The sequence below is a fragment of the Ovis canadensis genome, chromosome 2, assembly GCF_042477335.2.
Source record: "Ovis canadensis isolate MfBH-ARS-UI-01 breed Bighorn chromosome 2, ARS-UI_OviCan_v2, whole genome shotgun sequence".
In the NCBI taxonomy this organism is placed as follows: Eukaryota; Metazoa; Chordata; class Mammalia; order Artiodactyla; family Bovidae; genus Ovis; species Ovis canadensis.
Window position 1 is genome coordinate 208655851 of NC_091246.1, and position 16106 is coordinate 208671956.

The 16106-nt window shown below is 37.8% G+C and overlaps 1 protein-coding gene across 2 annotated transcripts in view; it reads right to left on the reverse strand.

Moving 5' to 3' along the window:
* Positions 1-1135: 1135 nt before the first annotated feature.
* Positions 1136-16106, reverse strand: part of ORC2 (origin recognition complex subunit 2) — a 39347-nt gene continuing 24376 nt past the window's right edge. For both annotated transcript variants that reach the window (XM_069577978.1, XM_069577977.1), the window contains 7 exons: positions 14561-14693; positions 13650-13743; positions 10973-11119; positions 10189-10360; positions 7293-7354; positions 6303-6421; positions 1136-4281 (listed from right to left, as the gene is read on the reverse strand). In XM_069577978.1, the coding sequence (XP_069434079.1) occupies positions 4195-4281; positions 6303-6421; positions 7293-7354; positions 10189-10360; positions 10973-11119; positions 13650-13743; positions 14561-14693 (814 nt within the window). In that variant the 3' untranslated portion in view covers positions 1136-4194. The remainder of the gene's footprint in view (positions 4282-6302; positions 6422-7292; positions 7355-10188; positions 10361-10972; positions 11120-13649; positions 13744-14560; positions 14694-16106) is intronic.

Genomic DNA, 16106 nt, shown 5'->3' on the forward strand with positions numbered 1-16106 from the left:
TCTCCTGGAGGATTTGGGATCCTAACTTTAAAATTATTCTTAATTTTTAAGAATACAGTGGTTCACCTGTAATACTGATTCACTACAGAAATAGCCAACAGGAGTGAGCCTTATGAAATGCTCCCCATTAAAAGTTGGAGGAGCCACCAGGAAAGGTGAGAGAACAGCTAAGTGTCAGAAGCCAAGAACTAGAAAGCTATGAGATGGTCAAGTTTGTCAAAGCAGAGAGAATGAGATAGCAGCTTTGAGAGACTATCTTAATGGTATTGGCTTCATTCATTCACTCATTGGTTGCTTTCTGTGTGCTGGACCCATAGAGATGTGGAGAGGATATGACAGAATTTGGTTAATGATGACAGTAAACTCTTAACTATGAAAAAGGCAGGCATAGCATTTACAGGGACGGTCTTCCGGGGGACAGCTTAAACACATGCACTAAGTAGAGAAACAGCAGAGCCCACTGAGAAAGCCCAAGTAATTAATTCAATATTGTCAGGGAGAAGGCAATGGCACCCCACTCCAGTACTCTTGCCTGGAAAATCCCATGGACCGAGGAGCCTGGTAGGCTGCAGTCCATGGGGTCGCTAAGAGTTGGACATGACTGAGCGACTTTACTTTCACTTTTCACTTTCATGCATTGGAGGAAATGGCAACCGACTCCAGAGTTCTTGCCTGGACAATCCCAGGGATGGGGGAGCCGGATGGGCTGCTGTCTGTGGGGTCGCACAGAGTTGGACACAACTGAAGTGACAGCAGCAGCAGCAGCAGGGTGGAAAGAAGGCAGGAAAGGTATGGCCCAAGGTGATGATGAAGAAATAGCCTGAGGCCAGTAGCTCTCAAACCCTCCTTTTTTGGTTACAGCACACTTAAGGTGTGGTATGATTTGACCTGTGACTCATGAAGGCAGACAGGATCTCAGAATTGACAGTTGTGGATTAAGCCCTTTGGGTAGAGTTTTAGGAGGGGTTAATGAATCAAACAGTTTGTTTATGATTGACACACTTATTGCCAAATAAAGAATGATATTTTTTCAGCCTGCTTGCACTTCTGAATAACTAAAAATAATACCCCCAAACACATCCTATGTTATTTTTTTCTTCCTATGCAGTTTAAGAAAAAATTTTCGTAGCATTCGTTATTTCAAATTGACTTTATTCAACACATTAAGGATACTGTAATTTTTAATCTATTAAAACCTCAACTAGGTATCTCATATCACATCTTGATTTTCTCTCAGCTGCCTAGAATAGAGCTTTCTGCATGGTAAGTTCTCAAAAAACATGAATTAACATGGCTTAACAGCAATTTGAAAAATTAAAGTGTGGGAGAATCTCCCAAGGGAGAAATGAAATAATTACAAAAAGCCTGAGAAAGTCATGTACGTGACTATCCCTTGGTTTTTAGAAGACACACATCTGTAATGAGGCAGACTCTCATGACTTGCTGTCATCTCTGACAGCTACTCAGGACTAAGCCAAAAACCTGGAATGTAGAAAAACACATTCTGAACATGCTACTGGCTCCAGGTTTGAATCGACTGGAGCTGAAGTACAGTTGAGCCTTGAACATCGTGGGGGTGCTGACCTTCTGCACAGTAAAAAATCCAACTGTAACCTACAGTTGGCTCTGTGTATGCTTAGTTTCCCTTTTTACATCCGTGGGTTCAACAGACCATGGATCATATAGCACTGTAGTATTTACTACTGGAAAAAATCTGCACGTAAGTGGACCCACACAATTCAAATCTGTGTTGTTCAGGGTCAACTGTAGACTTCTAAAGTTTTGTTAGTAATTGTTTTAAGTTAAGCAAAATCTATAAACCCTCCCTCAAATTGCGTGATCTTTTATAAGAATGAAATATTCATGTATTAAAATGACAAATACAATACTAATAAAATGGCTAAAACAGGGCTAAAAAGGTACAGAGGATGCTGGACAGATATTTGCACTATGCAAACTTGGCATAATACTGAATTCCTTATGCAGAGTTCTAAATATTATGCCAAGTTTGCATAGTGCAAATATCTGTCCAGCATCCTCTGTACCTTTTTAGCCCTGTTTTAGCCATTTTATTAAGAGAAGCCAGAAGAATCTTTCAAGGTTTCAGGTCTGTTTAATACTGCCAGAAGCAAGTAACAGAAGTTTGGAGCCTTAGCAGTCAAACTGATAGAGCTTAAGCTACACTGATGTTGAAACAAGTTAGTGAAGAGCATATAATTCTGCCAAGATCATTATCAGAGCTGTAAGATGCACTCATAAAATTTTTGAAGCACTTCAAAATATTTTTAGTAAAAAAATAGCACTTTATGGGACTTCCCTGGCAGTCCAGTGGCCGACTCTGTGCTATTAATGTAAAGGGTACAGGTTCTAGCTCTGGTTGGGGAACTAAGATCCTACATGCTGTATTGCATTGCCAAAAGGTGGGGGGAAAAAAAGGTCCGGGGAAAAAAAGGTCCCAGAGAATCTGGGAGTTGTAAGTAACAAAACAGTACTATAAATGAAAAAAAAGTTCTATCCAAATTGCTTTATTACTAGTAGACTATTCACACATATTGCTTGCAAACAGTATAGACACAAAAAATATAAAAATAAACCAGTAGATAAATTTAAGGGCAAATGCAGTTTCACAGTAGGTCATTAAAGATTCTGTATACTTTCTTTATATTGTAAGTTATTATAAACTAAATATATTAAGCAAAAAGAAAAAAAAGGTGCAAACCAGCAAGTATCATATGCCACCATTTGTGTTTTTAAAAGGAGAAATATAGACAATTACCCTTAGATGTGCATAGAATACCTCTGGAAGAATGCTTAAAATGCTGTCAATGGCTGCCTAAGGGACTAGATTGGGGAATGGTAAGGAAACTCACTTTTTACTGAATATCCTTTGGTACAATTAAAACATTTTTGAATCCTATTCATGTACAAATTTGTTTAAGTATTGATCAATAATTATGGTTAAGACTAACCCCCCTTATACATGGATTTAATATAAAATTACTTCATTATATGACATGAAGAAATTATTTAAAAAATTCTGAGCATTTTGGGAAATACTTTCATAAAAGGTGTAGAAATAAAAGATAAGAAATCAGTGAGAAATGCTGATGCAGTATATTATAGTGACAGAGAATTTAACTTCCAAGTATGAAACATTTCAGGGAGTATATAAAGACTATCTGCTGACTCCAGTGGTCAAGGTTAGCCTTTTTTTCTTTCCTAAGAAAAAAGGGTTGTATATTTAGGAGGCTTGAAATTGTCACTTTAAGAAAAAATTGAAATGTCTTACAGTGAGTTTTAGGTGGGCCTACTTGATAGAGAAATCAAATTAACTTAAAGCCAGCCATTAATAAGCTATTCATCTGCATATTATTCAAGAAAAGAAAAAATGCATTGATATACAAGAATAATTAAATTTTTCTGTTGCCTTGGGAAAAAATGACTAAAATATAATTTCAGGATTGTGTTTCTCTAGCCTGGCTTCTCACTCGTATCGTGAATGTGATAGCCTTAGCATTAGCTATCTCGAGGAGCATGATCTGTTATTGTTCATGTGCTTTCTGGGATGGGCGTACACCCTATACACTTTTTACGTTTTTCCCACTTTCCCAACCGAATAGCATCATGCTCCTTCCTCTACCAGCATGTAGCCTAAATCCAAAAAGAGAAAGCTGAAAATCACCTACTTTCCCCCAGTCCTATACCTTTTATTAAGCCATTTCAGAAACAGTAAAAGGATGATCTGCCTACTCCATTATACGCTTCAGTTCTGACACGCAGAATAGCAAATAAAGCATTTACTTTATGCCACTGTCGGTAACTTTCACACTCTGGAACAAGCACATTTGCAAATAGTGATAAAAGGCCCTCAAAAAAATTAGGAGCATCATCTCTGGTATAAAAGAATTCAAAAACATCCAGTTCCACAGTTCCCTGAGCACACTGTTCCTTCAGCAAGAAGTCTCCAGAGAGGTAATGAATGAAAGGCACGTTTTCTCCAATTTGAGGACTGCTGCATAGTACTCGGATGGTATACCAGCCAGGCTAATCCCGGTTCTAGGTGATGACATTACCCCTCCCCATTTAAGATCTGTACACTGATGAGTCTAATGTTGGATGTAAACACAACACTTTAGAGGAGTGGCAGCTGGGGTATAACTCTTCCACAGAAGATTCCAAGAGTACAGGAGTGCTTTACGACTCCTCTTCTTCCTTTTCCAGGAAATCAGTCAGTATTCCATTGTCAACAGGAATTAATAAATATTCCACTCCATCAGTTCCCTAAAAGATGTGAGAATACCTGAATGTTAGTCATTCGTAAGAAATGTATTTGAAATATACATTTATTTGAAATGTTAAACAAAAAATGGACTTGATTTCATTAATACTTTACCTGAATAAAGAAATATAAAAGACAAGGGCAGCCAAGGGGCACACAGGGATATATAGCTATTAAATACACTGAGTTTATAGTTAAACCACTTTATAGTGGAAAAGACGACTAAGGAATGAGACGGTGGGTATTTCCTGCTCTTTCTAAAACACTACACCACTGATACCGCTGTTCATTTATTCCCTTTTTAACTGGATCCTTCCTATTGGCTACAGGTTCAGGTATCTCCAATTTCAAAACAACCCTCACTAGACTCCTCATTTCTCTGCAACCATCATAAACCCATGGCACCTTTCCAGAAGAGCTGTCTATAAATGGTGGTCTCCATTTCCTCACTTTTCACTCAACCCAAGCCAACCGACCTGCCGCCATCACTATCATGTCACACCAAGAGAGCTTTTGGTTAGGCCGCCAAGGAGTCCCATTTTCCTAGATTCACTATGCATCTTCCGTCTTTGTCTTTTTGGCCTCTCAGCAGCACCTGACACTGCTGGCCTACGAACATGCTTCCCTTCTCGGCTTCTGTGACATCTTAGTTTTCTTCTTGGCTATCTGGCTGTTCCACCCCTGCAGGCTTATCTTCTATTTGGCCATTAAATATTACACTTCTAGGCTTAGTTCTGGGCCTTCTAATCCCACTATATGTTCTCTAGATTGTCTCACCAAAGCCAGTTTCCATTATAATATAAATATGTAGGAATCATAACCTTTTATCTCTAGCCCAGATCTTTTCTCTGGTATCTTGTCCCAGGAATCCAAATGCCCAGCTGACATCTCCACTTGAAAATGTCAGGAGAACCTCAACTGGAGTAAGTCCAAATATACTAAGACCATGAACTCATGCTCTATCTCCCCAAAATGTTGCTCTTTCAGCTTCTCATCCAGTGATCCCACCATCTCTCTGGCTAGGGAGGAAAAAAACAGGCCAGAAACCAGGAATCACTCTTGACACTCTCTTTTCCGTTGGTTCCCATATCCAGTCTGTCATCAGTTCTTGTTAATTTTGAGTCCCAACCACTTTTCTCTTTTTCACCTAGTCCAGAGTGCCATCATCTCACCCAGGCTACTAACAGCTTCCTAGCTGGCCTCCCTGGATAAGGAAATGGCAACCCACTCTAGTATTCTTGCCTGGAGAACCCCATGGATGGAAGAGCCTGGTGGGCTACAGTCCACGGGGTCGCAAAGAGTCGGACACGACTGAGCGACTTCACTTCACTTCACTTCACAGCTGGCCTCTGTGTGCTAAGGTTTGGCAATGCCCACCTTCCACTGCCCCATCCCACTCTCCATACCATTGTCAGAACAATTTTCTCAATGGCTTCTCATTATTTCAGAATGAAACAGGATTGTGTCATGCTGGCTGCTGTTTTGTTCCAGAGCCTCTCTACATGCTGCTCCTGCCTAGAACGCTCTTCCTTCCCGTGATGACTGTAAATCTCCTAGTCTTCCTTTAGGTCTCAGGGGTCTCTTCTGATACACATAATTAGGTCAAATCCACCTACTGTAATATGTTCTTTCAGAACCATGACCCTCCTAATCAAAGGACCTAACCACAATTTAAATGTTGCATGTATGTTGATTATTTGACAAATGTCCATCTTCTCCATTAGGACATTAAGCTTTATGTGCTCAATACACACAGACTGGATTAATGAATAGAGAAAGGAACACGGTTATCTGACTCATTTCTAATGGCCTGTTTGTTACTCTGAACTAGAAGTCATAAGTCTTCTGCTCCATGCTCAAGTGGAGTACTTCCACCTTCTTTCTACAGAACTCAAATGGCACACTGCCTAAATGGATCCTTGTGACCCACCAAGGCAACCTCAGTTTCATAACAGGCATACTTGTCCTTATGTAAACAAGAGACGCTATTCCTGGCATACAATGTTATAGAGCAAAGTCTCACCTTCTTTGTTCTTATAAGCTTGTGGTCCCTAAATTCAGTTAACTGGGCCCGAAGTGTCAGATCACTACTGACAAGGAATGCCTCCCGACACTGCTGGTAAAAGTCTTGAAAACAAAGTCCTGGAGAGTTCAAAAGAAGATATGAACGTAAGTCAGTATTTAAGACATGACCCCATATATGCATACCCATGCTGAAAAACACAGGAAAAAATTGCTATTCCCCGAGTATGTCAGAGCAGTCAGTAAATGCTGAGTAAATACCTCTCGAAGAAGCAAAACTAGAGACTACTTAGGTGTTATATACTGTGGCTTACATTTTTTAATGAGAACTGATTGGTTGAAAGCAGTCAACTGTGGCCAAGGATAATATAATCTCATGGGCAGCTGTAAACAGCGTGAGTAAAGTTGACTGTTTTAAAAGAGGGAACTAGTAAGTCAAGTGAGAGCTGAATGATTTTTTTTTTTAACATTTTTTCAAAGTCTTTATTGAATTTGTTATGATATTGTTTCTATTTTATGTTTTGTTTTTTTGGCCACAAGGCATATGGGATCTTGGCTCCCCAATGAGGGATCGAACCTGAAACACCCACATTGGGAGGTGAAGTGTTAACCACTGGACCACCAGAGGAGTCCCCTGAATGATTATTAAAATGTGTGTTTAACAGATTATTTTCACTCAAGTTAAAGAAAATCTGAGTTGCCCAGTATATGAAATATATGTAGCTGGTAGACACACATCCATAGTTAGCAGAGGAAATTTAAGAATTATACTGGATTTGTTTTTCAATTTGTATTGACAAATAATACAAATAGCCTGCTCAGCAGTGTATCTGTAGGGTTGCTTGAAATTTTTCGATATGGCAGACACAGTGATCAAGGAGCAAACCATTTACTGCTGTGAAACACTGCAGTGCTATTATTAGATTCCAAGAAAAAGAATATAAGGGATGAAACAAAGGTCACGCAATTTAATATCATAAATATTGGATACCAGTGTAAGAAGGGTTATCCTGGTTATCCAGCTGATACTTTATTAGTAGCCGGAAAATTCCCCTAAGGAAAAAAACAAAAACAAATTGAAATCCAGAATGTTAACATCCACCGAAAACAGTTAATAGTCAAGTACACAAAGACTGTGAAACACTTAGCCTGTTTATATTACCTTCCTTCCCTTTTTCAAAGAACATCATATCCTGGACTACTTAAAAAGGAGACGCATTTTTACTTCCTTTTAAAGAAAATCTAGGAATATAGCTGACCTTTGAACATCATGGGTTTGAACTGCATGGGTCTGCTCACATATGAAGCCTGGCATGCTGCAGTCCATGGGGTTGCAGAGTCGGACACGACTGAGGGACTGAACCCGAACCGAACTCACATATGCATATTCTTCAACAGTAAACACTACAGTACTACATAGTCCCTAGTTAACTGACTCTGCAGATGCAGTGGAATATGGAGTGCTGACTATGAAACGTTAGACACAGATTAACCCCCATGTTGTTCAAGGGTCAACTTTTTGTTAGACTGGAGATTAGTTTACTTTAGAAAACCTGGAATATATAATAAAAACTAAAGAAAGAAAAAACAAAACTAAAGAGAAAAATATTAATTCCATAACCCTAAAATTATAGCCACTAACATTTGATGTGGAGATCATATTTGCATATGCTGCTTTCTCAAGTCTTTGTGGAATGAAGTACTGCAAAAACATAAATTCATGCATTTATACATGGTATACACCATTTTAAACCACTTTTTCACTTACTTATTCTCCCATGTCTTAAAATTCTTCCTATCAGTTTTTAATGCCTGCTCATTTATCATACCACACACTTACCATTTTCCTACTGGTTTTGGATGTTCACATTACTTCCAATTTAAAGTAATAAAAAATAACACCACATTAAATACAATTGTAATATTCATTCATGTTTTTGGAACTGTTTCTGTAGGAGACTGTACCAGGTAGAATTACTAGGTTGGAAGCAGTGTTATACAAAACTAAACTTCCCAGAAGTCCCTGGATGTGGCAAAAATTTTAAACCTTTGCATTTTCATTTTTATTACAGTCTAGAAGATAATTTCTATAAGCACACTTTGGATCATCTCAATGACCACTTTATAACTTAGTACACAGCTGAATTTGGTGAAGATTTTTTGATCAATCACATTCATACCAAGCAAAGACTAAATGTGCATTGGAGTGTAAAGGATGAACCAAAGCAGCACCGGAGGCTAGCATATAGACATTTGGGAATGCCAAACTAAAAACAATTGCTTTAGAGCAGTCAGTGTCACGTTGAGAGTATCTGCACTGCTGGATTCCCAAGTTTATATGCAGTAACTAGCAACAGTCCATTAGGAGTAACCATAATAGTAAAATTGAATGAACACTTTTTCTATTCCCAATTCCATCAAAAATTCTGATTAGATATCCATTTAACATATGTGCTAAGTTGCTTTAGTCATGTCTAACTCTGCGACTCCATGGGCTGTAGCCTGCCAGGCTCCTCTGTCCATGGGATTCTCCAGGGAAGAATACTGGAGTGGGTTGCCATTTCCTTCTCCAGGGGATCTTCCTGATCCAGAGACTGAACCCACGTCTCCTGCATTGGCCGGTGGGTTCTCTACCACTGAGCCATCTGGGAAGTCACTTAATACATATTTCATTGTTAATGGACTGATAAGCTTTTAAGTGTACAGAAATAGCTTTAAAGAATAATAAAATTCATTAAAATTAGCATTTGAGGGTTGACATCACAAGGGAGTCTTGTGATGATAAAGCTGCATATCTTGACTGTGGTAGTAGTTACACAAAGTTACACATGTGACCAAACGGCACAGAGCTAACACACATATGTGCAAATAAGTGCATGTATCAAAACTGAAACTTGGGAAAGGAATGCTCTGGACCTCCCTGTACGTTTCTCTGTGGCCTCCCTGTGAGGCTACTGCTGCTGCTGCTGCTAAGTCACTTCAGTCATGTCTGACTCTGTGCGACCCCAGAGACGGCAGCCCACCAGGCTCCCCTGTCCCTGGGATTCTCCAGGCAAGAACCCTGGAGTGGGTTGCCATTTCCTTCTCCAATGCATGAAAGTGAAAAGTGAAAGTGAAGTCACTCAGTTATGTCCAACTCTTAGCGACCCCATGAACTGCAGCCTACCAGGCTTCTCCATCCATGGCATTTTCCAGGCAAGAGTACTGGAGTGGGGTGCCATTGCCTTCTCCAGTGAGGCTACTAAAAAGCCTTTTTCAACAGCTTAATTATGCAATTTATTTTTTGCTGGCTTATGCTATATACAACTTTTCTTAGCCTTTATTCACTAGCTCTTATTAACTCATATATGCAACTTGGTTAGGCTGCTGAAGGGTTTCACTGGAGACACTATATACAAACATTTTCAAGGTTTAACAGTATGAGCTTTGGAACCACATAGATAGGAATCAAAATCTCTGTGCCCTTGACCATTCACCTTAGAGTGGTTATGGAGATCAGAAAAGCTATTTCGTGTAAAGGGCTCTGTGTCTGAGTCATAATGTTCAATATGTAATTAAAAATAACTATCACATGTAAGCAAAATCCATGAAAATTCTACTGTTTCCTCAATGATGACCACTGAGATGTTCTTACTCAGAAACAAAAAATCTATTAAAAATGCTGGTACCCCTGCTTTATTATTGGGCAATTTGAGACTACTATTGAGTAGTCTATCTAATGCATAACCCAGTACTAGCGACTATCATTATCACTGATAATATTTCTCTTAATCCTGCAAACTTAGTAAGGACTTTAAGTACTGCCATTTAAGATATGCCTAACAGGGCATATCTTAAAATGTGTCAAGTTTTTTTTTTTAAAAAGAAGCAATAGTTTTCATTCTTACCTTGCATTCGGGGTAAGGCTTCGTAAGACATGAATTAGGGAACTAAGTGGTAGTGATCCAGACTGTTTAACCAGAAGAGAATTCTCATAGGAGGTTTCTTCAGTATAATGACTGTATGTAGTAGTTTCATACCAGAGCCAGTTATAAAGACTCTGCTTTGCATGATCCCACACTAGAATACATGATCAAAAAAAATAAGAATGACTAATTATTTTCATATGGTCCTGTTACTAGATTTCACTCTAGGAAAGAACAAGAAAGCATTAAATAAAAAGTGAATCCTGAAAATTTTCATTTTTGCTATTTCACCATCTAAATCAGTACCTTACAATCTAATTTCACTGTCAATCACTATCTGAATCTTTATGTGTATATTAAATGCAGGTTAAAATATATTAACACTACCAAGGCATTCCTTTAAAAAATTTAATAATTTAGCATTTTGTTTTACAGGATTATCACAAAATCTCTGAACTAAAGGCATAAAATAAATATTGCAGTATCACAAAGAACAGTTAGAAAGAAACCAAAATAATAGTTGGGTCTCCTCTTCTTCAAGAAACTTTACCATAAAACACACCCTTTACTATCTAAATTTTTATTCCCAAGAATTATGTTCTAAATCAGATTGAGGACTCCTATATTTTTGGCAACTGTGTCTTTAAACATGGAACAAAGGAAATGTATATGTAAAACAATACAAATGCTGTGACTTACAACATTAAAACAAGTAATTTTCAAAGACTGTTACCTCAAGAAGAAAAAACAGTAACATTCAACTTACTGAGAGGAGCATTGAGGTGATCAATAGATGCTATAAGGTATATATTACGTAAAGATGATAATTGTCCAATAATTTGCTGGCTTTTGTCTCCTCTCAACATTTGGCTATCCAAGTTGTGAATAAGCAGAAAGAGTTCTAAAGAAGAATCTAAAAGGGAAAAGAAGTCAATTATTATTTTCAATGAGTACTTATAAAGTCCCCACCACATGCAAGGCTTATATATTGAAGAACATATCAAAGTAATACAGGACAAAACAGCTATTGTTAGGGGTATGCAATTTATTTGAGAAGATATGTCAGTCACTCATAAAACAGGCAAGACATTATTATACTCTTCAAAAAAATGAAATTCATTGAAAATCAGTAGACTCTGAAGCAGTTAAAGACAACTGGAATGGTTAACACTTGAATCAGTCCATGAAGTAACCAGTTTTCATAAGGCATAGGAAATAAGGCAAGATACATGTTAGATTGGGAGGTGAATCTGTGGATGTTGAACTGCAAGGGGGGGAGGGATCCCCATCCCTAAAAGAGTTCACATTAAGCATTAAGAGAGAATATAGAAAACCTCCATTATCATAAAAGCCAAGAGACGAAAACAACAAGAGAAGGGGAGAGGCCTACGATATTCCTCAAGGCACAAAGAAGGTCAGAGAAGTAAAATATAAAAGCCAGTGAAGGTAAAATTTGAATAACATGCATATTATAGAACTAAAATATTTATGATTTACATAATTATAAATATATTTAATATAAATTATAGATTCTATAATATGTATTTATTATAGATTACATAATACAGATTATATACTACATATACACATTAAAAATGACTCAGGTACCAATTTTAATGAGCATACAAATAATATCAAAATCATCTATTAAATCATTCAGTTCAGTTCAGTCACTCCGTCATGTCTGACTCTGCGACTTCATGAATCGCAGCACGCTAGGCCTCCCTGTCCATCACCAACTCCCAGAGTTCACTTAGACTCACGTCCATCAAGTCTGTGATGTCATCCAGCCATTTCATTCTCTGTCGTCCCCTTCTCCTCCTGCCCCCAAATCCCTCCCAGCATCAGAGTCTTTTCCAATGAGTCAACTCTTCGCATGAGGTGGCCAAAGTACTGGAGTTTCAGCTTCAGCATCATTCCCTCCAATGAACACCCAGGGCTGATCTCCTTCAGAATGGACTGGTTGGATCTCCTTGCAGTCCAAGGGACTCTCAAGAGTCTTCTCCAACACAACAGTTCAAAAGCATCAATTCTTCGGCACTCAGCTTTCTTCACAGTCCAACTCTCACATCTATACATGACCACTGGAAAAACCATAGCCTTGACAAGATGGACCTTTGTTGGCAAAGTAATGTCTCTGCTTTTGAATATGCTATCTAGGTTGGTCATAACTTTTCTTCCAAGGAGTAAGCGTCTTTTAATTTCATGGCTGCAGTCACCATCTGCAGTGATTTTGGAGCCCCCCAAAATAAAGCCTGACACTGTTTCCACTGTTTCCCCATCTATTTCCCATGAAGTGATGGAACCAGATGCCATGATCTTCATTTTCTGAATGTTGAGCTTTAGGCCAACTTTTTCACTCTCCACTTTCACTTTCATCAAGAGGCTTTTTAGTTCCTCTTCACTTTCTGCCATAAGGGTGGTGTCATCTGCATATCTGAGGTTATTGATATTTTTCCCGGCAATCTTGATTCCAGCTTGTGTTTCTTCCAGCCCAGCGTTTCTCATGATGTACTCTGCATAGAAGTTAAATAAGCAGGGTGACAATATACAGCCTTGATGTACTCCTTTTCCTATTTGGAACCAGTCTGTTGTTCCATGTCCAGTTCTAACTGCTGCTTCCTGACCTGCATATAGGTTTCTCAAGAGGCAGGTCAGGTGCTCTGGTATTCCCATCAAGCATAACCAATTACTCCATTTAATTGTTAGTCGCTCAGTCATGTGTGACTCTTTGCCACCTCATGGACTGTAGTCTGCCAGGCTCTTTTGTCCATGGAATTCTCCAGGCAAGAATACTGGAGTGGGTTATCATTTCCTTCTGCAGGGGGTCTTGCCGACCCAGGATCAAACCCAAGTCTAGTTATTGCAGGCGTATTCTTTACCATCTGAGCCACCAGGGAAGCCCCCAATTAATTGTTAAGCAATGACTAAAGGACAATTGTTAGGCCCTAAATAATTTTATTTTTATTCTTCTGAAATGCTTATATAACCAAAACACTCATACCAAAAGAACAATTTTTTTTCCCATTTTTCAGATTTTAGTATATGAAATTATTCAAATGCATTGGTATTTCCTCAGGATAAAGAAATAATACTTTATAAACATATTAAACAATATAAAACTATGAGATACAGATGTTCCAATTGGCTGGAAGCACTTCACACTAGCCACAAAAAACTGGAAAATTATTCTGAAGTAAAAGGTTTTGGAAAAAAAAAAGGGCTTTGGCTATATAAGTTCAAGGTAGCAGGAGCAATTCTTTAATTCTGTTAGTTAAGTGAAGTTCACAGAAAAGGAAAGGAGAAATTATTTTAAAGAAATCTAAATCAGCAATGAGAGAAATATCATTATTAAAACTGCCCACATTTTTGTGTATACTAGTACACAAACAATAAGTGGATGCTTAGCTTCACCCTATAACTACAGAACATCTTCACATTACCTTCTTTAAATTTATTTGTTATCCACTCTAGCTGATCCAGCACACTGCGGAAAGTACCCATATGATCAAGGACTTCTGTTACAGAATTCAAGATCTATGTCATAAAAGTGCAAGAGATATATCAGTTATAACTTATTCTGTCATGTAGGATAAAAACAACTAGCAAGTCAAGCCTTTTTTTAAAAAAATAAATTTGGATTTCCCACCAAGTTTGAAAAATTACTTCAAAAGTCCTACTTTTTAAGGTAAGTAGATTAAGTAGATCTAATTTATTTTTTTGCTTAAGTTATTACTAAAAGGAAATAAGGAAGCAAAGGTGTAAAGATACTATAAGCAGGGTAGTAAAAATACAAAACAAACCCAACAATATGAGAAATATTATAAAACTATAGATTTATCAAATGAAAGAGGGTCCAAACATTTAGGACATTTTTAAAAAGGAGTATTATATTGGTTAATATCCAGAGCTCAAAAGGCTTAAATTCATTTTCAAATGATGAAGAGAAATGAGCATATGGTGTAAAAATGATCAAAGAATGATAACTATTACTTAACTTTTCACTATCTTTAAAGTATCAAAGTGACATAAAAGCATAATGAAGTTGAAGTTTTCCATAATCTTATCCTTCAGAGAAGTGTTGTAGATAGTCAATGTAGTAAACAAAGCTAACATTTCCCTAAGATGTAATACATTCTCAGTTACCAAATAGGAAATTCAAGGAGGGGGATTCAAAGCTAGAACCCTCTGAATCCAAACATGTGATCTTAAGCACCATGCAATCCTACTAGTGTAAAACCTAAAAACAAAAAATGAATGCTTCAGAATATGAAACAGCATTCTCTTTAACATGACGGTATGGATTGGCAGGGGATATGATGTTACTCCTTTTTAAAACATTTTTAAAACTTACTGATTTCACACTGATTCCAGGAAAGAAGCCATTGATGACAATATGTATGCAATCCTGCAGCATGGTGGTTCGAAATCTTTCTAGTAAATCTCTCTTAGAACCCAAACCATAAAGCACAATGTTGAACCCCAGGCTGTAAGAAAAAGAGCACTCACAAAATTAAATTTCAGTACTTATTGCCAATTTTATAATCAACCAGTTTCCTTCATTTAAGCTTATCAAGAATACAGGAAGAACTGGCATGGCTAAATAATGATTAATATATTGATTCCCAACATACATAAAGAAAAAGCACAATTTTGTTATCTGTACACCAAGCTTGTAGTTTCAACTTTTAGTAGCTTTCTCTCTAGCTCCTATCGTGGTTCAGAGGCCAAGTCATGTCTGACTCTTTGCGACCCCAAGGACTGCAGCACACCAGGCTTCCCTGTCTTTCTCTATCTCTAAACTCATGTTCATTGAGTCTGTGATGTATCCAACCATCTCATCTTCTGTCACTCCCTTCTCCTTCTGCCCTCAATCTTTCCCAGCATCAGGGTCTTTCCCAATGAGGTTGTTCTTTGCATCAGGTGACCAAAGTATCAGAGCTTCCTATAACCTTTCAAGTAATAGGAGAAAAGAGAGAACAAGGCACTAGGTATAAGAAACTAAAAAAATTTTAATAGGCTGAAGCAGAGTTTTAATTGAGAGATTAAACTGGAAAAGTAAGCAGGGGCCAGGTCACAAAAGGTCTTGTTAAATCAACTAAGACATTAATTGAATTTTATTCTCAGGAATATGATCATTTAAAGTTAGTAGTTAGGTGTTAAGTGAAAGGTTTTAAGTAGGAAAGTAACATGATCTTTTTAGAAAGATTACACTGGCTGAGCTGGGGAATGGATAGGAAGGAGGGTAAAACTGAAGACTATGGACTTGAATTAGGTGTCATGGAGAAAAACAAGGTGTCAAGAGCTTATGGATCAAATCGGTTGGATTTGGAGAATGATTAGACATGGAAGATAAGTGAAAAGGACTATTAAGAATAACTCAGTTTTTTGGCATTGGCAACTATATGATTAAGTGATATTCACTACCCTAGGTAGTCGGGGCAGGTGGAAATGATGGGTTTAAGATAAGTTAAATTTTATGTATAATGAATTAGTTATAGAACTTCTACATGGATACTTTCAATATAATTCATGTCTGCTGCTGAAGTGAATTTTGGCTGGGCTAGAGACACAGTTATGGGAGTTATTCACATACAAAGAGTAACTGAAGCCAAGAGAGTGGGTAAGACAACCCAGAACATCAAGCATGAAAGGTCAAGTTAAAGTTCAACTCCATGATTGTTTATGGAGGTCAATCAGAAATATATGAGATGCTCTGCAGCAATGCAGGATAGCCTAGAAATAGAAGAAAAGAAGAGCTAAATCCCCAAAGGCAGAGATTAGCAAGGTAAAAGCAGCAGGAAAAACAAAGCAAGGGAATTCAGAGAACTAGCAATTCTACTGAAGTAGCTGACTATGAGGTCTAGGCTGGGAAGCAAAGCAAATCGTTATCAAAGTTG